Genomic DNA, 23,931 nt, shown 5'->3' on the forward strand with positions numbered 1-23,931 from the left:
GGGACCTTAAAGATCACTGAGTTCCAACCCCCCTGCCATGGGCAGGGACACCTCCCACCAGACCAGGTTGCTCAAAGCCCCATCCAGCCTGGCCTTGAACCCCTCCAGGGATGGGGCAGCCACAGCTTCTCTGGGCAACCTGTTCCAGTGCCTCACCACCCTCACAGGAAAGAATTTCTTCCTAAGATCTAATCTAAATTTCCCCTCTTTCAATTTAAAACCATTACCCCATGTCCACTCCCTGATCAAGAGTCCCTCCCCATCTCTCCTGGAGCCCCTTCAGGGACTGGAAGGGGCTCTAAGGTCTCCCTGGAGCCTTCTCTTCTCCAGGCTGAACAACCCCAACTCTCTCAGCCTGTCCTCACAGCAGAGGTGCTCCAGGCCTCTGAGCTTCTTTGTGGCCCTCCTCAGGATCTGCTCCAATAGGTCCATGTCCTTTTTATGTCGCAGACTCCAAAGCTGGACACAGTACTCCAGGTGGGGTCTCATGAGAGGCGTAGAATCACCTCCCTCGACCTGCTGGCCACACTTCTTTCAAATATATATGAAAATACTCTCTCCAGGCTTCCTATGCCCCTCTGTGTTGGCAGCAGTGGGCAGCAAGATCCACCAGGCTGCCCACAGCACAACAGGGAGAGGGGCCACAGCACCTTCTCAATATGAGGGCACCAGTGCCCACAGGAGAGGCGAGCAGGGACATTTTCAGGGTGGTCGTGAGGAGTTCAACAGCCACAGGATGGGTCTGCCAGAGCCGCTCCCTCAGCCGGCACCTACCAGGCCCAGTGGCACTGTGCGGCCCAGGCGGGAAAGGCCCCAGAGCTCCCCTCAGCCCACAGGCCCTGTGAGCCACAGATACCCAAGGCCACCATTACCAGCCCCCTGAAGGGCAGCACCAGTGCCACAACTCCTTTTTCCTCGCCTTGAGTGAAGAAAAACCCCAAACCCACCCAGTAGCCACAAGGCCCACCAGCCACCACCTCTTCTGGGTGGCCACCCCACTGGACCCACGGCTACTGTGGGGTGCACTGCCTTGGCTTTACTGCAGCCACTGGAAAAAGGCTGTGTGCTGACAGCGTAATCAGCACCAAAAGGCAACATATTCCTACAACCATTTTCTCTTTCATTAATAAATACTGCATAGAATCATAGAATTGCCTGGGTTGGGAAGGGACCTTTCAAATCATCAAGTCCAACCATCAACCTAACTCTGACAAAAACCATCACGAAACCATGTCGCTAAGCACTATGTCTGCCTGTCTTTTTAATACTCCCAAGGATGGTGACTCCACCACTTCCCTGGGCAGCCTGTTCCAACGTTCGATAACCCTTTCAGTGTAAAAATTTTTACTAATATACAATATAAGCCTCCCCCGGTGCAACTTGAGGCCATTTCCTCTTATCCTACTGCCTGCGACTTGGGAGAAGAGACCGACCCCCCCAGCTACACCCTCCTTTAGCACGCCAGCCATCTGCAAACTTACCTGTCAGGAGAGCACCTTTAAACTTTTTCTGTCGTATTTCAGGTTCAGCTTTTACAAATACCATGCACTTCAGTCAGCCCACCTTCCTGTTGTCTCTCTTGCCAAAAAGACTGGAGCCATGGGCCAAAAGACTGGAGAGCAGGAAGGCGGCACAGCTCCTTGGCTTCCACAGCACCAGGAGAGACAGCCTGTTCCTCATGGGGTTCATCCGCACCTCTGGAAGGAGAGGAACAATCCCCTTTCGCTACGGACAGATGAAAAGCCCCTGCATTAGTCACAAAAAGACAAATTTTTACCTCCCTTTATTACATATCTGCCAAAACAGGAAGGGAGTACCACAGCTGGTTCCTGTGTAGGTTCTTCAACCGTCTCCTATCTAGGCTTTACCACAACCAGCGCTTCAGATTTCACTTTCCAGCTCAGCAGGGGCAAAGGGGCTACTACACCCCCAATCTGGCCATTTTGCTCTGAAAAACAGCACCATGAAACGCAGAGAGATGCTGAACGAGAGCGCCAGACGCAGAGCTCCTGTGAGGCTTGATCGCCTGACGTTGCACACAAAGTCTCTTACCTCTAGAAGCCCCTGATCCGACCCAGGCCTTTCACAAGGTGAACTTGTAATAGGAGAAACGAAGTGAATTTGAGAGTGATACGTTTAAACACATTCACACTTCGCCAAAAAGGCAGAACCTGCGAAATGAAAAGCTTAACAAGCAATTATTAAGCTGCTCTCCCCAAAGTAACTTCAACTACCACTGCCCTCTTTATATTATTTTTAATTAAAAGGAAAAAAAGCCCAAATTTACAATAAAAAAAAAAAGAAAAAACAAACCTCTTCAACCAGGCAGGCAGCTAGGTATAGACATCTTGGCAATAACAAGACAAAGAAGTAAAAAGGGTACTAGCTCCCACAGAAAAAACTTCTGAGGTATCCCCTCTCCTTCCCATCTCTCTACAGCACCATACTTCCTTGCTGGGAGAAGAAGAAAGCAGCCACAGAACGTGCTTCCTTGCCATGAAGAGAAGGCAGTTACAGTAGCCCACAATCATTTCAGGAATACAGAGAGTAAAAATTCAGCGTGAGAATGGATACTTCACTTCTTAAAATCAATTTCTGCTTTCCAGTCCTTCAGGAAGACATATGTTTAAAAAATTAAAAAATAAAAATAAAGGGGCAAGGCTGTTGCTTCCAAAAGATTACAGCTGCAAGAACAGAATTCATATAGTATTTACTTGTCCTGAAAGCTGCATAAGCCATTTCTGAACCTCTCAAAACTTCACAGAGCAGCACTACGGAAGATGAGCACCACCCCTCTGCTCCCACAAACCATAGTTCCTTCCTCCCTTCCAAGCCAATGTCCATTCTTACTTCTTTTACCCACCCACTCCTTATCATAGAATGGTTTGGGTTGGAAGGGACCTTAAAGATCATCTAGTTCCAACCCTCCTGCCATGGGCAGGGACACCTCCCACCAGACCAGGTTGCTCAAAGCCCCATCCAGCCTGGCCTTGAACCCCTCCAGGGATGGGGCAGCCACAGCTTCTCTGGGCAGAGATCTTCTCTGAAGAGATCTTCTTCCTTCCAACACCTCATGTAGCAACTGCTCAGCATCACTTCAGCACTACGCAGGAGATGGTGGTGCAGGAGATACTGCTTGAGATAAGCAAGGAATCCCTTTTAGTTTCTACTTGTCTAATGTTCCACTATTGACACAACACTGATTTCAAAAGAATTACAATTTGATACACTCTTCTCCCCAATATTCTCAAATTTTAACTCATCTTGATGTAATATAGACAGCATTTCTCTTAGCTAGTTCTTATTTTGTCAAAAATTAGAGGACTGAAGTATTGAAATTTAGCTAACATTTAACTACGGCTACTTACCAGTGTCTTATCAGACTTCTCTCAAATCAAGGTGTTTAACCGAATGGATTTTTGAACAAAAAACACGGAACATCTTTTGAATTAACAGACAAAAATAAGTTGTTATTTACAAGTAATATATATATATATAATAAAACTACTACCGTGATAAGCCTTTATACACTGTAACTGCAGTCAATTTTTGCATTGTTTAAAAAAATTTCCTTAAACAGAAATTGTTCAGTATTATCTGCTTGTCCATACATGTGTATGTTATGAGAAATACAAGAGCTTTTCACATTTTTAAAATTATCAGCGTAATTTACATTTTTTTTCCCCCTAATATCAAGTGAAGATTTAAAAATGGTGCAAACTGGAACACAAAGATGAGTAGCTATGAATGTTGAAATACAATGAATCTGGAACGTATTAGTGTTTCAAACTATAAATCCGTGAGAAAAATCCCTAATATTTGGCATGATCCCCTCACCACCCACCCCCAAAAAGGTCAAAGCAACAGTGATTATTGCATATTATATCTTTGGAAAAGCAGATTTTTAACCAAAAAAATATTTTTAATGTAGTTGAAATAGAGATGTATTTATCTCAGGGAGAAAAGAAAAGCCGAACATACGATCAAGTAACATTATCAAATCAATCCAGTTAATTTGTTCCACCCTCGCGTTGGGTAATCCCCCACACCTCCCATAATCCAGTTGAGTGAATGGATGCTTCAGCAAAAACCAGAGCAACGATCCAGTTTTACACGACCAACTCTTCATTCTGTAGAAGTCCTTTGAGAATCTTGGTCTTAACTTATTTTAGCCCCTCATTTAAGTGCTGACAGGTAAATTAACACATAGTTCAAACTGATATAACAGGGAAAAACATTTACCTTTTTTAAACCAGGATATACAAAAGACAATTTGCATAGTTACAATTCAAGCACAAAGTCACTGTAAATAGGTACAAAAGCATTTATAAATTTACTAAATTTGCTGCTGTTTGTCCCAGCCAAATCTTAGATAGGTATGAATGTAAACTTGAAGGGACTGAGGAGAACAGTCAGTGTTTTTGCTTAAAAAATATGTAGAGAATGCTTTTTAAAGGTTTTAAAAAATATTTTCTGCAGCAGGAACAAACAGTTCAAACCCCAAAAGAAAGCCTTCCAAAATGCCCAAGTTCCTCCTATACAGCAGAGAAAGTTTGTTCATAGGTTTCAAACCTACATACAAAACGAGGCACTAGTTACGCTATTTTGGAATGTGTCCACGAGCCTAACGTTTGAGTTCACCCCAAGACTTCCCAAACACTGTTGGCTTCTAACTTCCTAGGAAAACATATCTTCACAAGGTGGCGCGTAAGAAAATCCAACAAATGCATCATCCGCCTCCAGGACACTGGCATTAACAATGTTGTAATCAGAAGAAACGCAGACTGAGTACGGGACCATTTCTTCTGTAAACACTGCATCAAAATTCCCAATATCATCCGGTCCAACCTAGAAAACAGAAAGATCTATCAGTTGTTATAGTAATGCTGCATTTTAAACTTGTGCTTGCCCTTTAGATTTCAAATTTAACTCTTCAGGTAATCTACTTTGTCGTTCTTTCTTATTTATTTAAATACAGGAAATTTAAGGAAGCATCACCATCATCACAGAACGGTTCGGGTTGGAAGGGACCTTTAAAGATCACCTAGTTCCAACCCCCCTGCCATGGGCAGGGACACCTCCCACCAGACCAGGTTGCTCAAAGCCCCATCCAGCCTGGCCTTGAACCCCTCCAGGGATGGGGCAGCCACAGCTTCTCTGGGCAACCTGTTCCAGGGCCTCAGCACCCTCACAGGAAAGAGTTTCTTCCCGAGATCTCATCTAAATCTCCCCTCTTTCAGTTTAAAACCGTTCCCCCTCATCCTATGGCTCCCCTCCCTGATCAAGAGTCCCTCCCCATCTCTCCTGTAGCCCCTTTAGGGGCTGGAAGGGGCTCTAAGGTCTCCCCGGAGCCTTCTGTTCTCCAGAGTGAACATCCCCAGCTCTCTCAGCCTGTCCTCACAGCAGAGGTGCTCCAGCCCTCGGATCATCTTCGTGGCCCTCAGCTGGACTTGTTCCAACAGGCCTGAAAACAGCTATTAAAAGCCTGCTTGTTTCTTTTACATGTTGACACAGTTTAAACTGATGGAAGGATAAAAAAAAGCTGCAACTAAGGGTTAGTAACTACAAAAAAAAAAAAAGCAGGAAATCAGTCTTTTGGGAAGTCTTCACATAAAGAGGCTATCTGTATTTTCTTCTTTGTTCTTCAGACCCCCAAAAAATTGACAGTACTTTGACAGGAATGAGCAGAGGAAACAGTGATAAGTCAAACTGAGTTTTAGAATCATAGAATCATCCAGGTTGGAAGAGACCCTTGGGATCATCGAGTCCAACCATCTACCCTACACTACAAAGTTCTCCCCTACACCATATCCCCCAACACCACATCTAAACGGCTCTTAAACACATCCAGGGATGGTGACTCAACCACCTCCCTGGGCAGCCTGTTCCAATGCCCGACCACTCTTTCTGTGAAAAATTCTTTCCTAATGTTCAGTCTAAACCTACCCTGCTGGAGCTTGAAGCCGTTCCCTCTCGTTCTGTCATTAATTACCTGTGCGAAGAGACCAGCACCAACCTCTCTACAGTGTCCTTTCAAGTAGTTGTAGAGAGTGATGAGGTCTCCCCTCAGCCTCCTCTTCCTCATACTAAACAGTCCCAGCTCCTTCAACTGCTCTTCATAGGATTTGTTTTCCAGGCCCTTCACCAGCTTTGTTGCCCTCCTCTGCACTCGCTCCAGCACCTCGATATCTCTCTAGTATTGAGGTGCCCAAAACTGGACACAATACTCGAGGTGTGGCCTCTTTTTAAGTAAAGAAAAGACAGTATCATTGCTCAAAAGTGTGACTTGTCAAAAATCCAGTCAGCACTGGGGGTTCGCATTCCTCACCATTCTGAAACAAACATTCTTTGCAAATAGATGAGCCCTCAGAGGCAGAAATTTGGCAGGTATGAACTAAAACAGCACCAGGCACCTACCACATTAGGATTAAACGGTGGCGGAATCTTCTTCTGAAGAAGATCAGTCCAGCTGAGAGATTCAAAGAACGGGTGCTTTTGAATTTCAAGCTGCAGTAAGGAATAAAGATTTTAGATATTTCAGAAATCCATCCTCTGCATCATAGTAAATACTACACAGGTAAGGAAGTCCTTCATCAGTTTATTCAGCTTACTTTGCAATAGAAGATCTGGTTGTTATAAACAGCATTTAAAATTTGTTGGCCTGCCTCTACAAACTGGTTTCCTTTTAAGATCATATGTTCTTTTTAAGCCTTAAAATCAGCCACCTTGAAGTCCACCACAGAGCAAGATTGTGTTCTTTTAGTATCTCTGCTCCTGGCTTAAAGGTTTGTCACTTTTTGTGAAGCAGATCATTGAGAAGCGGCTGCTTCAACAACTCTGCAATATTAGTTATGTACCAGCAAACCATACAAAATGCTACCATCCTTTCATCTGGGTCTACACGGTGAGAAAGTACCATGTCATAGTCTAAATACTCCTTTACAAGGTCAACAGAGTAACTAACGTTAAGGTTGCCAAGAGAAGACTGTGAAGATCTCACAATTAATGGATGGAAGAAGGCTTTCTAGAGCATTCCTGATGGCACAGTTCTGAAGACATCGGTACTTTCTCACATCACCTTCTCGCAAACAAAGTTTTTGTTGTTACACTGGGAAAACATTTGCCATGATTTTAAGGCTAAGAAAAAAATAAAAGAGCTGCTGTTTGCATGCTACTAGTGTTTCTCTTTAGCTGAAGACTGTTTTTCATGTAGTTAGACTGACATTACCAGAAAATAGCCTTTTCTTTTGATTATTTCCCAGTTTCACTACAAACAGTGAAACCTATCTTATTACAATCTTAGTGACTACTGCACCAGGAATTGTGTTTCCTTTGCTGGCAGGTACAGCAGCAACCAAGCTCCAAATATTTATATCCCATGAAAATCATCTCTCTCCTATCCCAAACAGCTTCCAGGGATTGACCACACTGGTGTATTTACCAAAGAAATAAAAAGGAGGAAGAGAGGGGCAGACACCACAGAGCAATTTGTCTCCACCTATTAAACCTGTGCTGTGCACATAAATTCAGTGATATATCTAAGTGAAGTAGAGCTTGATAAATGAGGATAAATTAGGACATTACATACAAAATCTTCCCTTGCTCCAAGTCTGCTTTGCCGATCTTTCTCCAAGAGTTCTTCCAGAATAGACCAGGCTGTAAGACTGATTCCTGGGCGCAAAACTAGAGGTTTATGAAGAATATTCTCATACATCTCAGCAACGTCACGGCAGTAAAAAGGAGGCTAAAGAAAATAATAAATAAAAGTTATACATGGATTTGAAGCCACACATGACATTTTGTTTCATGTGTCTACATCAGTAAATGATTCTCTAAGAAATACAAACTGAAACACAAACTTCTTATGCACTGACTTCTGTCACCACCACTGCCAGATCTTTACACTCAACAGCTTTCCCACCCACCTCCTCTTCTCCTAAGACATTCTCAGACTCCTAAGTAGCCACAGATGCCATCCAGCTTCAAAGCTCCCACTGAACTTGCCTGAAAAGAACAGTTGAGTGGAAAACTAAATCTATCTCCTTATTTAAGGTCCTATGGGAGGAGATAAAACTCAAGAAAACTAACAGAACAGATTGTTACTGGAGTAATTATGTATGACTAGAAGAATCATAGAATGGTTAGAGTTGGAAGGGACCTTAAAGATCATCAAGTTCCAAACCCCCTGCCATGGGCAGGGACACCTCCCACCAGACCAGGTTGCTCAAAGCCCCATCCAGCCTGGCCTTGAACCCCTCCAGGGATGGGGCAGCCACAGCTTCTCTGGGCAACCTGTTCCAGTGTCTCACCACCCTCACAGGAGTTTCTTCCTGAGATCTAATCTAAATCTCCCCTCTTTCAGTTTAAGACCGTTCCCCCTCATCCTATGGCTCCCCTCCCTGATCAAGCGTCCCTCCCCATCTCTCCTGTAGCCCCTTTAGGGACTGGAAGGGGCTCTAAGGTCTCCCTGGAGCCTTCCCTTCTCCAGGCTGAACAACCCCAACTTTCTCAGCCTGTCTTCATAGGAGAGGTGCTCCAGCCCTCTGAAGTATAGTAAGATTTTTTTGTTCTGATGCTGCATCAAGAAGCAGAAAAGCTAGGAAAAAACCTGGGAGATGTAAATAATACAAAGTCTTTTCATTTTATTTATTCCAGTATTTGGCAAAATTTTATTCATAAGTTGAGTTTTTTATTGGGTATTATCACTGTTGATTCAGTTTACTCTCACATTCCCTCAAAGCAATGACTACTTGTCTTTATCGGAGCTGATGTCCAGCAGTTCACTGCAAAGCAAAGTTTTAGCCATCAAGAGGCAATGCAAAATCCAAAACAGGTGCTATGTTAAATAGGAGACAAACTGTTCATCCATTTAAGTGGAATATTTCAATATTTTGCAAAAGTTAGCATCTTTAACAGCACTACAGGGTTACTTCATGTAAAGGGGGAGAGGGGAGGGAAGCAACCCTGCCCCCCCCACGTATTAAGTACCTACCAGCCCATAAAGCATTTCATAAAGAACTGCACCAAGGCACCACCAGTCTACTGTGTTGTCATAGGGCTGCTTCTTGATGACTTCTGGTGCAAGATACTGAAATAAAAAAAAACAAATTAAAAAAGTATTTTAGAGCATTAGGCTAACAAGAATAAACCTTGTGTTTTAGTCACATCACAGCCAACAGCTTCAGGAAAAGTTGCTTCATAGCAGTTGTAAGACTGCTAAGTATTTATCTTCTCCTTCAACAAACCTGGCAAACACTTCATCACCACCTGGTCATCTACCAAGTAGGACAGCGCTTTTCCCAACTGAACCAATACTTCCCACACACTATTGTTTTGCCAAACTACTTTGCCACCTCTATTACGAAACTTGGTTTACATTTCAGATCGGTTGCTGCACAGGCAACATCTCTCAGCAAGTTGGCTACTAGCCATGCCTATTCTGCCATCCTAAGCCTGTGTGCTCCCCCATCAGTACATAAAAAAAGAAAAATGAGAGAAGGTATTAATTCTGCCTCAAATCTATCATTACTGAGAAACTGTATGACCTACATTCAGTTTCACTGTAAATCTCGATGAGGGCATGAGTTGCGAGTTGCTAAATTAGAGATTCTTGTCAAATAGTCACTTGACTGATCTGTGATAAACATCCAATATCATCAAACACTGAATGGCAGTGCTAATTGGTTTCCATCTGCTTTGCGAGAAATCTACTCAGCGTCTCAGAGCTTGCCAACACAACAGCATGAGGACAGCCACTTCAGAATACGAGACTCTTCTCTGTGAACGTGTAATATAAAGTTACTATGGCTGGATCATCATCATCTCTGTCCTCATCATGTACAAGCACACACAGCTTCTAACCTCTCAAAACAAGAGAATGCTCGCTTCTATCGTTCCAGTATCCAAATTCTAATATTTAGTTTACAAACAGATGATAGCATTGTCAGACGAGGCACAGCCTGAAACTCAGAGTTTAATTAGATTAAGTATTTCTCAAACTTTCTGTATGTGTGAGTTCCCTGTAACTCGTGACACTGCAAAAGCATGAAAAGCAGCTGAAGTATTTTAAACTCAACTTCTTACGCTTTTTCTAATCTTTCACAACCTCCTTTGGGCTTTTCAGGTGTTGGAAACCACCAAGTCATTCAACTAAGGTTTTAGAAACACTGGGAAGATCATTTATACTTTTCACAGAATTATTAAAGATTTGAATCTAAATCTTGGATAAGAAAGGCTGATGCACAACTGCTATGTTTAGTCTTACTATTTTTTAAGTACTCATATGAAGTAACAGCATTAACATCCTCTTAATGTTGCAATTCATGCCAGTCCAAGGTAAGTGGGAGGACTAAGCCTCTGCACATCAGAAAAAAACCCCACAGATGTTCTCAAACAGATCCAGAGTTACCTATATTATCCTTTGAACTTCCCAAAATATCCAACAAATACTGTTTCAGCTCACATTTACCACTCAGTTTTATGGATTCCTACTCAGATCATAATTAGGATAAGTCATCACATGTTGCCACCTGCTTTTTTTTTTTCTTTAGTTCAAATGTTTCAGCTAAATACTACTTCTTGCTCATCTTTCATTGCCTTCAGAGGCCTATTCTGTAATGTAAAGTACGTGTATCAAATTATCAAAGCCACTGATCCTGGCATTTCAGTGAATCCCTCGTATGTGTTCAAGGCTTCCAGATTTTACGTTTTCCAGTGTGCTTTTCTCAGTAAAAAAAAAAAAAAAAAAAAAAAAAAAAAATAGAGTTCAACAAACTCAAGTCAGCAAGTTCAAAGTTTTGTGCATATGCAAAATTTGCTCAAGACTCACAGATATTAAGCCCCTATAAACTTACTAAAAAAATCAGTGGCAGGATATGGCAAGTAGATTCATCTTGGCAAATCTGTTGCAGCTGTTCCACAAGCTGACTGTCCTGTGTCTAAGCCAACAGTTAGGAGACACGGGAGGAAACAGTGTTTGAAAAGGGTTGGAAAAAAGGGAGGAAGGAAGAGATGAGTTAATGGGGATGCGGGTAGTAAGTAGGAATTAGTGAAAAGGACAGAACAGATCTGCAGGAAGCTTGTCTTTGGTTTGGTTTCGTGGAAGAGCTTGTTAAAAGGATGCAAATCTTCAATAGTACGAAACAGAATATTTGCTCTTCCAGTTACACAAATATTAGTAATAGTCAACAGTCATTAATTACTAGCGAAAAAACCCATGAAAGTTGTCAACATACTTCCGGTGTCCCACAAAAAGTTGCAGTGGTATCAGAACTTGCAATCCCTTCTTTACAAAGTCCAAAGTCTGTCAACACAACATGACCCTGTTGAAAAGAGTGGTATTTTAAAAACAGAACATGCTTAACATGTGGATAGATGTGTCAGTTTTGTGGGGGGATGTAGAAACCCCAAAATAACGTTGCATACTTACTAGTGAATCGAGGAGAATATTTTCTGGTTTTAAATCCCTGTTAAAAAAAAAAAAACCAACCATATTAATTCAAAACAGCACTCACTAACACAAGAGCTTCAGAGGCAAGGACTTTAATTCTTCTGCTGAAAGCTTCAAGTTTTGGTGAAATTGTTATCTTCAAGTTTCCCATAAGATGATTTCATGTAGTGGTTTTTATTCAGTAATTTGTTCTGTTTTGAACTTCTGCGGGACAAGGATACATTTCAGAAACTTACCTGTACACTATATTTATGGAGTGTAAGTAGCCCAGTGCACTGGCTATTTCAGCAGCATAAAATCTGGCTCTGTGCTCAGGAAAGGAACGTTCTCTTTGTAAGTGAAAGAACAGCTGTAAATACGCAAAAAGTAAATAACATTATACACAACAAATCAGGTTAATAACATGAAATTTTAACAATAAAAACTAATTTTATTTAGCTGTCCACTTTTTAAAAAAAAAAAAAATCATAAAGTGACACAAAATTGGTTTTGCTGCATGACTTTGCCATGCCTTTACTCTCTTCCTTTCTTCTGTTTTGTAGCTCATAAATGGATAAGTAACTCAACCACACTCCTCTAAAACCAAGACTAGTCAAAAGGGACTAGAGTAAACCACTAGGCTGTGAATAGAAATCGGCAAGATTAAATCACGCAACAGAGCCTCCTAACAGAATATAACCTCATGTCAAACACAATCTACCATTTCAGTATACATTTGTATTCAACGTTTTGCGTGTAAGTATCTATGGAATTGTACTCTGAAATCACCCTGATGTAGAGCCCTTTGGGAGATGTATATTCCAAGATGAACCACAAATCAACTACAGAGCGCTGTCTGGCTTCAAGTAGTTTGAGTAGATATGGAAGTCTAGCCAAAGATTAAATCATAAATATACAGATTAAGCTATGCTACCCATTCAACTTCTAAGGATTTTAAGTAAATTTTAAAGATTTTAAAGCCATCAGAGCTTTCCAAGGACTTCATTCAAATTCAAAAGCTGTTTTGAACTGTATTTTAGTTTGCCCGGAAGAATGCCCAACTAAGTTGTGGCCAGGAATTCCAAGTAGAGCAAACCAGGAGTTTGCTAATAAAGTCTAAATAAGAACACAGTACCTTAGACAACAGAAAGGCCCATCTTGTCCCAACTCTGACACTTAAAGGGGTCAGAACACTGGCATCCTAAATTCTGACAGTAGGCCACGTGAATATGAACTAACATACCCCCCAGTTCACACCTCATCCTGGTTTATTCAGCACACTTTATACTTGCCTGTGTACATTCTGCTGCAGCGACATAATAGGAAACCTTGAGATATGCCAAGACAAACTATTTAAGTTCTACTCCTCTGTGCTCTTTCAGCTACCAGAGTTTTATCATCATCATCTACAACAACATCCTGTCTCATCCTTCTTTCAGTACCCGTTAGACCTTCTGAAATGTATACATTTTACACCAATAAATTACCAAATTGAAAACACAGCAAGTGACAAAGACAGCTCTTCTTTAAAGCACATGGGTTGGATAGTTCTGTTCATACAATAATTTTTCACTATGCTTTTTTGTTTAATCACAACTGATTTCCTACATAGGTCCAAGTATTATTAGTCTAAAAGACTCTTGATTTTCCACAAAACCTTTTGAAGGAAGGGAAGCAACGTTTTATACCCCTTCTCTGCGTTCCTGCTATTCAACCAGTTTATACCCAAGTTCCCCGAGTGCTCCTGGAAGTACTGGGCACTTTGAAAAGCAACAGGTCTCTAGCTGATAACAAACCATTCCACAGCATTTTATTTAAACATATAAAGACTTTCTCCATTTCTTTCACAAGTTTTCTCCCAAGTTACTTAATGGCTCTTCAGATGCAACAGCATCGCTTCGAGGGTAAGTATTCCAAGGATAAGGCTGTTTGGCAGTAATTAGACTGTGCAAAGCTACAGACTAATCCCAAGGTTCACAATAATACCAATGCAGTAAATTCACTTGCCAGTTTTCTTCCTTCAGCTTTCAAAATACTATCATATCAGCTAATGCAGACGCAAGAGGAAAAGACAGTTTTACATGGTGAAAAATATCAACATAAGATTAATTTGTAGTAAAGGTAAAATTATGTAACAGTAAAATACAGTATTTAGAATCATAGAATTGCCTGGGCTGGAAGGGACCTTTTAAGATCATTGAATCCAACCATCAACCTAACTGATAAAAAACCATCACTAAACCATGTCTCTAAGCACTATGTCTGCCTGTCTTTTAAAGACCTCCAGGGATGATGCCTCTACCACTTCACTGGGCAGCCTGTTCCAATGCTTAATAACCCCTCCCGTGTAAAAATTTTTCCTAATATCCAATCTGAACCTCCCCTGGCTTATTTGTATCTGACAACCACGAATAGATTTGGGATTAAAGTTGTCGATAAAAGGAACAGAACCCATATAGCTACAGAAGTCTGTAATAACAGACGATAATAAGATTTTCAAATTAGGAGAATACAAATCACAGCCCATTGTAAAGGATCATTTCATTCCTCCCACCTAGAATTAGAAAAAGATAGCGCCTCAAATCCAAACACAACCACCACATACCTCTCCTCCATTAACAAAATCCAGGACAAAGTAAAGCTTTTCCGTTGTTTGGAATGAGTAATGCAATCCAACCAAAAATGGATGTTTCACATTTTTCAAGAGCACATTACGTTCAGCCATAATATGTTTTTGCTGTAAGGAAGCAAAAGATCAATAAGTAAACAGGAATGGGTTTGCAATTAGGGTAAAAGGGAAGGGAGGTGGGTGGAGAAAGAATATTTCTCTTCACCTCTTTCCTATTAAGGACAATTTTTTTCTGCAGCACTTTGACAGCATAGTATTTCCCGTCCAGTTTTCGTTTTGCAAGAAGAACCTGTGAAATTCAAAAGAAAGGAAAAAATGTGATTGTTGCAGTTCACATTCTATTGGTAACATTTTCATCATTTCAGCATAACTGGAAAGTATTTGTACTATTTTTTTCACAATAAAGTTTCTTTGCTTTTAATATAGTCAATCAGCAACATAATCACCAATAGAGTGAGCTTCTAGTTCAGTAAAATCTGTCACTCTAGAGATATCATGAAAGACTGAATTCTAACATTTATTTTCCAGGGCCTGCTGAATCTCTATCAAGATCAATTTCAGCTGGTTTTGTAAGTTTTAAGGATAATTTCATGGAAAACAACTGAAAAATAACCTGAAAACAAAGATTTTGAGAGGGATTATCTGTTGTATCTTTGTAGAATATCAATATTTAAGTCACCTTTCAATGGGCTGTTGTTCACACTGCTCCATAGCATTAGGGGGTTTGACAAAACAGCCCACGTCAACAAAGGGAAATGCAGGATTCGTACTCAGGTACCTCCCTTCCTCTCTGGGGGAAACAGAGGATCCCTATTGCTCTTAACGAGAAAGGGAAACACTCCCTTTTGTTACTCCCAACAAGTGACCTGGGCAGCCAACAACAGCCGCACCAGGGGAAAAATGGCAGGGCTACAAAGGAGCAGCAACAAGGATCCAATCCGACAGTTTATACACCACCCCAGACTGACACCACTTCCAAAAACTCTCGCCAAGTCTAGCCAAGAGTCACCACACAGAAGACACCAGCCAGCATCCTTGCACCAGGAGAAGACAGGGTAATAAGAAAGCTCACCTTGCCAAAGCTGCCTTTCCCAATAACTTTCAGGAAATCAAAGTCCGTTGGTTTAGCACTGAAAGATATTTAGGAAGGAGACAGGTCACCTGGGTAGAAATTACAAGCTTTATACCTGTACAGCAGTCTAGTGTAGCACTTGAGATGTAACGCGAGAAGAACAGTCTGTCAGCACCCTCCTTTATTCTTCATTCTACCCAACACCTAGACTTTTACAGACCTTCCCTTGGAGACGACAACGACTCTTCATTTTGCAATTCCATTTACCTCCAGGGAAAGTGTTCAAGTTGCATCCTTTGAGTTTATTTTATTTTGTAAGTTTAAGATGTAAAAGGGGAGGAAGACTTTATTCTTCGTAGTCTAGTTTCTTGTAATTTTTAAGTCTCCATTTCCCCATGACTTTTCCTGGAGCTTATTTCTCAAGCTTAGATGAGGGAAGGATGAACCAAACTCATTATCTGCTCTCTCTCTGTTTATCCCATTCTTCCCTCCATCCATTCCTCTCTCACTTTAAATTATAGCGAGAGGAGGGAGGCCCTAATACCTTCCTCTTCAGTGCGTGTAGGTATGAACTCGCTCTCAGTTTTTCCATTTCCCATATCACCACTCCTTTCAGTTGTTTCCCAGGATTCCCTCACTTTTTCCCAAATACAATGCAGAGATATTTTTGTCAGCAAAACAATTATCCATGTTTTCAAATTCCAAAACAACAGTTACATCACCATACACCTCTCCATTTATTGCCCCTGAAGGGAAGTACTCTTAAATTTCATTTCTTACTGCAATCTATTAAGCATTTCCTCCTGTTAGCCCAGAACAAATCCATGAGGAAAGCTAAACCAAAATAGCAGTCACCTCCTAAATGAGAAAAGCACAGATTCACACCGAACTGAGAATAGAAAATCTACAAAAAACACCACAAGAGAAGCAAGTTATGAGCGCAGTAATTTGGTTTCTGGTATCAACAAGGCAAGAGGCTCCTTTGCTGTGCATTAAAACAACCTTGTTTTCATAAACTGTTCACATTCTTAACTGTCGTGTGACCACTCCCAAGACAGAGAGGTCATCTTTGCTACAGCATCCTTAAGTAAAAGCCTAGCAGACTCACAAAACCTGAAGGTGAAAAGGAAAAAAGAAAAATGTTTTAAAGGTAGTCGTTTATATAGCACAGCGTTCAATGTTTTGCTTCCTCCGGTGCAGTGCAAATCAACACATATCCAAAGAATTCTTCATACTATTAACAATAACACTCAGCCTAATTTTTCAGGTTTTAAAATTAATTTAAATAAAATTTTAATAAAATAAAAATTTTACATTCAATTGAATTACATTTTAATTCAATTTAATTGAAACCTACTGAGGATTTCCAGATGGTCCCAAGTTGATATTCTGTGAGGTAGAGTTTAACTGTCGAGAGAGACAAAAAGGTTTATTTTTAATTATTTTTTTTAATTCTCCCTTATATTTCAACAAATATCAACTTCAAAATACCCTACTAAATTTGCTCAATCCATACCTTCACACTTGTTATACTAGATTTTTTTAAAGAGATCTAACATCCAGATTGGGAACTTTGTAGGTTGAAATATCTGGCCATCATCACCTTGTAACAAATAATTTCTACACACACACCATATTCAAAGATGAAGGTAACAAAATAATTGTGTCCAGACAGAGGACGAGTAGGAATAAAGATTTAAGAGTGTTTCAACAGACAACTTGTTCCTCATCCAAAACTTAACCCTTTCTGTATTTGCTCTAGGAATTTATTTTCTACCTTTTATTGCAAATTTTCCAGGATCTTACCAATAAAATATTTTTAACTCAAATGTTTATGCAACAGTAACTATGAAAGACAGTGCTTTTAAAAAAAAAAAACCAAACCAAAAGTGAACATTCTCCCTGCACCAAGAAAAACATTACCAACCTTTTCTATCCTGACATTAAAGGTTAACTAACTCTGTTCTAGGAATTCCATGAATCTTACCAGTACACACCCTGACAGAATTTGTAAATTACAGGGAGGGAGAAGAGGAAGCCACCGTCATTTAAGTGATTTTCTCCAGTTTGTTTTTGATTAAAAAAAAAAAAGCAGTATTTATACGCTCATTGTGGTTTTAGACATTATGAGAGAAGGATAAACTGCATCCAAATATCAGTTACCTGGGGACAGGCCAGCAGGCATCCCAAAACCAGTGCCGATGCCACTATTCACTAATGGTACCAATCCCACAATGGTACTGGATAGTTTTTTTAAAAAGAACTACTATATAAATTTCAAGATTTTTCTTTTCTTGAGGGTTTATTTTTATTCCTTACTCTTCAGCTTCATCACTTACAGTAACTATGGGAAGGTGAATTTACTATCAAAAAGTATGGCCGCTAGGCATTAGCTCTCTTCCTATTTTGTAATTTGTTGTGCCATCATTAATTTTATACAGAAGAATTAGATTATTCCACATTACCTAAAATACCTTTCAAAGGAAGAGGAAACTGGTATTTTAAATTAGAATTTTGCTGCGTGGTCACAGCGCTGTCAAGCACCTAAAAAAAATAAAGTAGCAAAGACTGGCATCTTTGGAAGTGAAACTTTGAGGAAACACTAAATCTGTCGTGGATCACACACAAACCAAAATGACAACTCTTACATTAACTGGGGTTGAATAAGAAGAGAAATACTAAGATCACATCTGTATGCCAGGAAGTAAGCCGTAGAGAAAACAAGCTGAAATATGGCACTTCTGCCTTCCTAGAAATACCCCTTTTTTTTTTTTTTTTCCTCCAAACAGCACTGTTTCTGGAGGCTGCAAATTAATTTTCAGCGAATCCATCTAGCTGCATAGTGGCTTTTGTGACAAAAGAGGCTTCAGACCTCACACAGTGTTATATGTGAAATGAAATCAAATCCATCCTTGCTCCTGAGTGACTTTCAGAAAGACCACATTTTTTTTTCCCCTGAGAGAATTCTATTTCTCCCCCTATTTAAAAAAAAACAAAACAAAAACAAAACCAACACACAAGCAAAGAAAAAGACAATTAAACATTCCCCTGCTCCTTGCCAAATGTTCTTAGTAAGGATCTTTGAAGAGACTGCAAAAACTGTGGCAGCTAAACTGTGCTTAAAGCTGTGTTTCTTTAACTCACGTAGCAAGTTGGGAAGAAGCAAGACAAAGCCAGCAATCGCTTTTGCCCCTCTCTGCAGTTCACATCTGGCAGAAAAATACCTCACAGCCCGCAGTGGAACACATTTAAAAGAGTATGGAGGGGATTTGTTGCAAAACCAACCAGTAATTTTCAGTAAATAATATACCCAAGATTGCTCTCAAGTAGCTAACATGTAGAAGACTGTCCTACTTTGGTTGTGTTACCTTTCGACCGCTCCTTTCATCTTCATCTTCAGATGGATCCGACTGGTGTTTTGGGTTATCCATCTGAAGAAATGCTCTGACATCTGGGCTAGAAACACAATTAACTTCATTATCACACCGATAACCTCCACGATTTTCAGCCATAACCATAGGAAGCGTAGGATTAAACAGCAGCGTACAGAGGAGTTACTCACCACAAAGTTTTATATTTAAGTTCTAGTAATTAAGGACTGTGTACAAGGAACGCTTTTGTAGCAACTTAATTCAACTGCTGAATCTGTTACATACAGTACATAAAATTTTCCACTTGCAAAAAACTGACATGGTAAAGTATACGTATGTGAAGACTTCATACAGAAATGCTCTGCAGAACTGTATTAAAAGGTAATTATTAGAAGAAATAACAGTATCCAAAGCACAAGCTCTAACTGGCTAGAAAGCACCAGGAAATTGCCTTTTTTGAGAAGGTCTCAGGGCAGCCACTGATGGGAAACTCACTACCAGAAGAGCACTACCTTGCTATGGAGCTGCTCTTTTAACTTATCCCTAGTATACATAAAATAGGGTAGTTTTATGTAAGAAGCAGATAGATCTGCTTCGCTATTTTCAAGCCATTTCACTCTCCACACTTCTGTCAAGTGAGGATCAGAAGTACAAGATGAGCCGTTTCTGACATGTCTCCAGCTCCTATATTTCATTACCGAACCTAACTCATGTCCTACGCTATCCGAGGCTCCCAGTCTCCATCGCTTACGTTCTGCGTTCCTAAACCCTCTCTGAAATCTGTTGCAGTTACCTTCAGCCTTTCAGATTTAAAGTACAGCAACAAGACTGCTCACACAATTTCCCACCATCATTTCAGTTTAATTCTTCCCATCTGATATGAACACCAAATTCTGACCTATTTCAGGGACTATCTGGTATCCTGAGTCCCACGAAGACAACAATCACTGAGGTTTGAGTATTGTAGTAACATTGGCCCATGATGCAACAATTTAAGTTTCAGAATATTTAGATATCATAAAAATGAAGAATGAAAAGTTATGGTTAATGCTTTTCACTAGACAGAACAACAGAACCAGACCTTAGTTACCTTTCAGCATTAATTATTCTGGACAACTGGCTGATTAAACAGAGCATGTTGTAATACATCTCAAATAGAATCACAGAATCATCCAGGTTGGAAGAGACCCTTGGGATCCAACCATCTACCCTACACTACAAAGTTCTCCCCTACACCATATCCCCCAACACCACATCTCAACGGCTCTTAAACACATCCAGGGATGGTGACTCAACCACCTCCCTGGGCAGCCTGTTCCAATGCCCGACCACTCTTTCTGTGAAAAATTCTTTCCTAATGTTCAGTCTAAACCTACCCTGCTGGAGCTTGAAGCCATTCCCTCTTGTTCTGTCATTAATTACCTGTGCGAAGAGACCAGCACCAACCTCTCTACAGTGTCCTTTCAAGTAGTTGTAGAGAGTGATGAGGTCTCCCCTCAGCCTCCTCTTCCTCATACTAAACAGTCCCAGCTCCTTCAATCGCTTTTCATAGGATTTGTTTTCCAGGCCCTTCACCAGCTTCGTTGCCCTCCTCTGCACTCGCTCCAGCACCTCAATATCTCTCTTGTATTGAGGTGCCCAGAACTGGACACGATGCTCCAGGTGTGGCCTCACCAGTGCTGAGTACAGGGGGACAATCACCTCCCTACTTCTGCTGGTCACGCTATTTCTAATACAAGCCAGGATGCCGTTGGCTTTCTTGGCCACCTGGGCACACTGCCGGCTCATATTCAGCTGCTTGTCAATTAGAACCCCCAGGTCTCTTTCTTCCAGGCAGCTTTCCAGCCACACTTCCCCAAGCCTGTAGCGCTGCTTGGGGTTGTTGTGGCCCAAGTGCAGAACCTGGCACTTGCCCTTGTTGAAACTCATGCCATTGATTTTGGCCCAATGATCCAATCTATCTAGGTCTCTCTATAAATAGTTACTATTAGTTACTATTAATTACTATTACTTAGTTACTATTAATTACTTAGTTACTATTAGTTACTATTAATTACTATTAGTTACTATTAGTTACTATTAATTACTATTAATTACTATTAATAGTTACTATAAATAGTTACTATTACTAAATAGTTACTATAGTAACTTTGTCCATGACTGAATTGACAGCAGGAAAATAATTAATAATAATAATAATAATAAAAAAATCCTTTCACAGTAAAAGGCTGCTGTACACTTGCAGGGTATTCAAGAATCTCTGCAACACATGGCAGCCAGAAGCACAACTGATCAGTGTCACATCCTTCACGTTTGTAATTTTAAAAGTACTGCAAAGAAGCAGTGATTAAAAATAACAATTTTCATATACCAATTTCTTCTTCTGCTCTACGGATTGGTAGGACTTGTATGCTGTATTAGTTCACATGTATTAGCTCAATACATTTTAAAATACACTGAAACCATTCCTAAAATAACCTCACATATGAAATTAAAGGGATCAAGAAACAGCCTAAAAAGGGATCCTCGATACATTCTATGTGTGTACAACCCCAGTTGTACTGGGCTCCCCAGTTAAAGATAGACAGGGAACTACTGGAGAGAGTCCAACGTAGGACAACTAAGATGATTAAGGGATTGGAGCGTCTCCCTTACGAGGAAAGGCTCAAAGAGCTGGGGCTCTTCAGCCTGGAGAAGAGGAGGCTGAGGGGAGACCTTATCTATGTTTACAAGTACCTAAAGGGTGGGTTGAAGGATGATGGAGCTGGACTCTTTTCAGTGGTTTCCAGTGATAGGACAAGGGGCAACGGGCACAAGCTGGAACAGAGGAAGTTCCATTCAAATATGAGGAAGAACTTCTTTAGGGTGAGGGTGCCAGAGCCCTGGAACAGGCTGCCCAGGGAGGTCGTGGAGTCCCCTTCTCTGGAGATTTTCAAGACCTGCCTTGAAGCAGTCCTGAGTGATGTGCTCTGGGCAACCCTGCTTTGGCAGGGGAGTTGGACTAGATGATCTCTAGAGGTCCCTTCCAAATCTGACAATTCCGTGAACCCTCTGGGGTGGAACAGAAAGTTGCCTCTGCTCCACCCCAAACCAGGCCAATGTACCAGCAAACACTGGTTTTGTCTGGGTTTTTATGATTGACTGGACAAATTGAGTTTATGGATCATCTCTGAAATCCACAAAGGGGTGTCAAGCTCTTCCCAAATACCGTTCCTTCTGTAACACACGTCCTGCATGAGCCTTCCTGCAGAAACATATGAGGCCACACAAAAGTTCCTGACACACCCAGAAACATGAACAAACCCAAGAAGTCACACAAATTTTGAAGCAAAATGGTAAAATTAACCAGTGACAGAACCTTAATATTTAAGACACACTTTGTCTAAATAACGGTGTCCAGTTCCTCCCTCATCTCCACACACTTTAAAAAAGAAAAGAAAAAAAGAGAAAACCATGTAAAACACTGATTGCTTTCTTACAGAAAGCAAAGGGTCAAAAAGCCATGATGTACGCTAACATTTTAAAAAAGCACAACTAACGTAGTGCAAGGCTTGCTTTCCCTGACATGGGCTGCAAGATCTTACAATCCCGGGGTTTCATTTTTATATTAATCAGATTTGAAACCAGCAAAATTTAGTCACTCTGATTTTTTTTCTAGGGAACAAATGCAGACCCCCACTTCTCACTTAAAGAGCTGATAACTCATTTCCCCACAGAGATTTCAGGGTATTGTCATCCTTGAGTTCTTCAAGAGTTATGCAAATGTTCTCATTTTCATTAAGGAGCTACTTTGGACTATTTAAAAATAACTACATTACATCTTTAATGCATCCTCTATTATACAGTTGGATTCAAACAGATTTTTTTTGGACATGTTCTGATAGACAATTAAATGCATTAATTTTTCAGTGAAGACCTACATTTGAGGGGGCAAGGGGCCCAATTTGAATAGTTGCTCAATAGGGGGCCTCACAAGTAATGAACTCCCAGCTCCTGTTCAGGAAATCAGTCAGCAAGGGGGAGGCATTATCACATCTCTATCCCTTCTGAGCTTTTTTTGCAACACCTGCATTCTATCCGTGAGACCAAGTTCTCTATCAAATACAGTTGGGTGAGTAAATGCATCTTGGAACTAGTCCACTTAATTCCCACCTGACAGCAACTGCAGGAAAATCCTTAATAGCCATTACAGGGTCTCTCTAATCACTCTAACACCCTTCAGGTCTTCACTGGGTTTATTATTGAGCGGAAAGGTTTGGCTTTGATACAATATTCAACAAACATGTCAGATCCAAGAACAAAGTCCACTGAAGGAGAAAAGAAAAAAGAACACCACAGCAATGCGGGTTTCAGAGAAAAACAGAAATATTACACCTTGGACACACTGAATGTGACATTTGTGCTTTTCAAATCAGGTGTTCGGGTGCCTTCCCATCCAGAAACGAGGACATCAGCATGAACCATCCTGAGCATGAACCATCAGCATGAACCCCCTGAGGGGGGCCTACAGGAAGGCTGGGGAGGGTCTGTTTACAAAGGCCTGCAGTGACAGGACGAGGGGCAATGGTTTTAAGTTGGAGAAGGGGAGATTTAGATTGGATATTAGGAAAAAGTTCTTTACCATGAGGGTGGTGGAGCACTGGAACAGGTTGCCCAGGGAGGTGGTTGAGGCCCCTTCCCTTGAGATATTCAAGGTGAAGCTCGACGAGGCCCTGGGCAACCTGGTCTAGTTGGGGGTGTCCCTGCTGACTGCGGGGAGGTTGGACTAGATGACCTTTGGAGGTCCCTTCCGGCCTGGACCAATCTATGAATCTATGAATCCTTAAGCTTTTAGTGAAACAGTTTTCCTAAGTAGGACTTAAAAATATGGCATCCTGATACTGGTTTTAATGGGGGTACTGGTGGACTGCCAGCTGAACATGAGCCAGCAGTGTGCCCAGGTGGCTGAGAAGGCCAGCAGCATCCTGGCCTGTATCAGCAGCATGTGGCCAGCAGGACTAGGGCAGTGATTGACCTTTTACACTTGGCACTGGTGAGGCCCCACCTTGAGTACCATACCCAGTTTTGGGCCCCCCACGACAAAAAGAACATTGAGGTGCTGGAGCAGGTCCAGAAAAGGGCAACGAAGCTGGTGAGGGGTCTGGAGAACAAGTCTCATGAGGAGAAGCTGAGAGAACTGGGGTCTTTCAGCCTGGAGAAAAGAAGGCTGAAGGGAGACCTTCTCACTTTCTACAACTCCCTGAAAGGAGGGTGTAGAGAGGTGGGGGTCAGTCTCTTCTCCCAAGGAATAGGCAATGGGACAAGAGGAAATGGCCTCAAGTTGCACCAGGGGAGGTTCAGACTGGATATTGGGAAAAATTTCTTCACTGAAAGAGTTATTAAGCGTTGGAACAGGCTGCCCAGGGAAGTGGTTGAGTCACCATCCCTGGAG

The 23,931-nt window shown here is 41.2% G+C and overlaps 1 protein-coding gene across 1 annotated transcript in view; it reads right to left on the reverse strand.

The window, feature by feature from the left end:
• Positions 1 to 3,446: 3,446 nt before the first annotated feature.
• The window catches only part of SGK3 (serum/glucocorticoid regulated kinase family member 3), a 39,219-nt gene continuing 18,734 nt past the window's right edge, over positions 3,447 to 23,931 (reverse strand). Inside the window, exons 6-17 of the mRNA XM_074146193.1 lie at positions 18,498 to 18,585; positions 16,487 to 16,536; positions 15,130 to 15,187; positions 14,263 to 14,346; positions 14,034 to 14,165; positions 11,686 to 11,798; positions 11,429 to 11,465; positions 11,235 to 11,321; positions 8,993 to 9,088; positions 7,589 to 7,744; positions 6,418 to 6,507; positions 3,447 to 4,848 (exon numbers count right to left, since the gene is read on the reverse strand). Of these exons, the coding sequence (XP_074002294.1) occupies positions 4,678 to 4,848; positions 6,418 to 6,507; positions 7,589 to 7,744; positions 8,993 to 9,088; positions 11,235 to 11,321; positions 11,429 to 11,465; positions 11,686 to 11,798; positions 14,034 to 14,165; positions 14,263 to 14,346; positions 15,130 to 15,187; positions 16,487 to 16,536; positions 18,498 to 18,585 (1,162 nt within the window). The 3' untranslated portion in view covers positions 3,447 to 4,677. The remainder of the gene's footprint in view (positions 4,849 to 6,417; positions 6,508 to 7,588; positions 7,745 to 8,992; positions 9,089 to 11,234; positions 11,322 to 11,428; positions 11,466 to 11,685; positions 11,799 to 14,033; positions 14,166 to 14,262; positions 14,347 to 15,129; positions 15,188 to 16,486; positions 16,537 to 18,497; positions 18,586 to 23,931) is intronic.

The sequence above is a fragment of the Numenius arquata genome, chromosome 4 (genome assembly GCF_964106895.1).
Source record: "Numenius arquata chromosome 4, bNumArq3.hap1.1, whole genome shotgun sequence".
NCBI lineage: Eukaryota > Metazoa > Chordata > Aves > Charadriiformes > Scolopacidae > Numenius > Numenius arquata.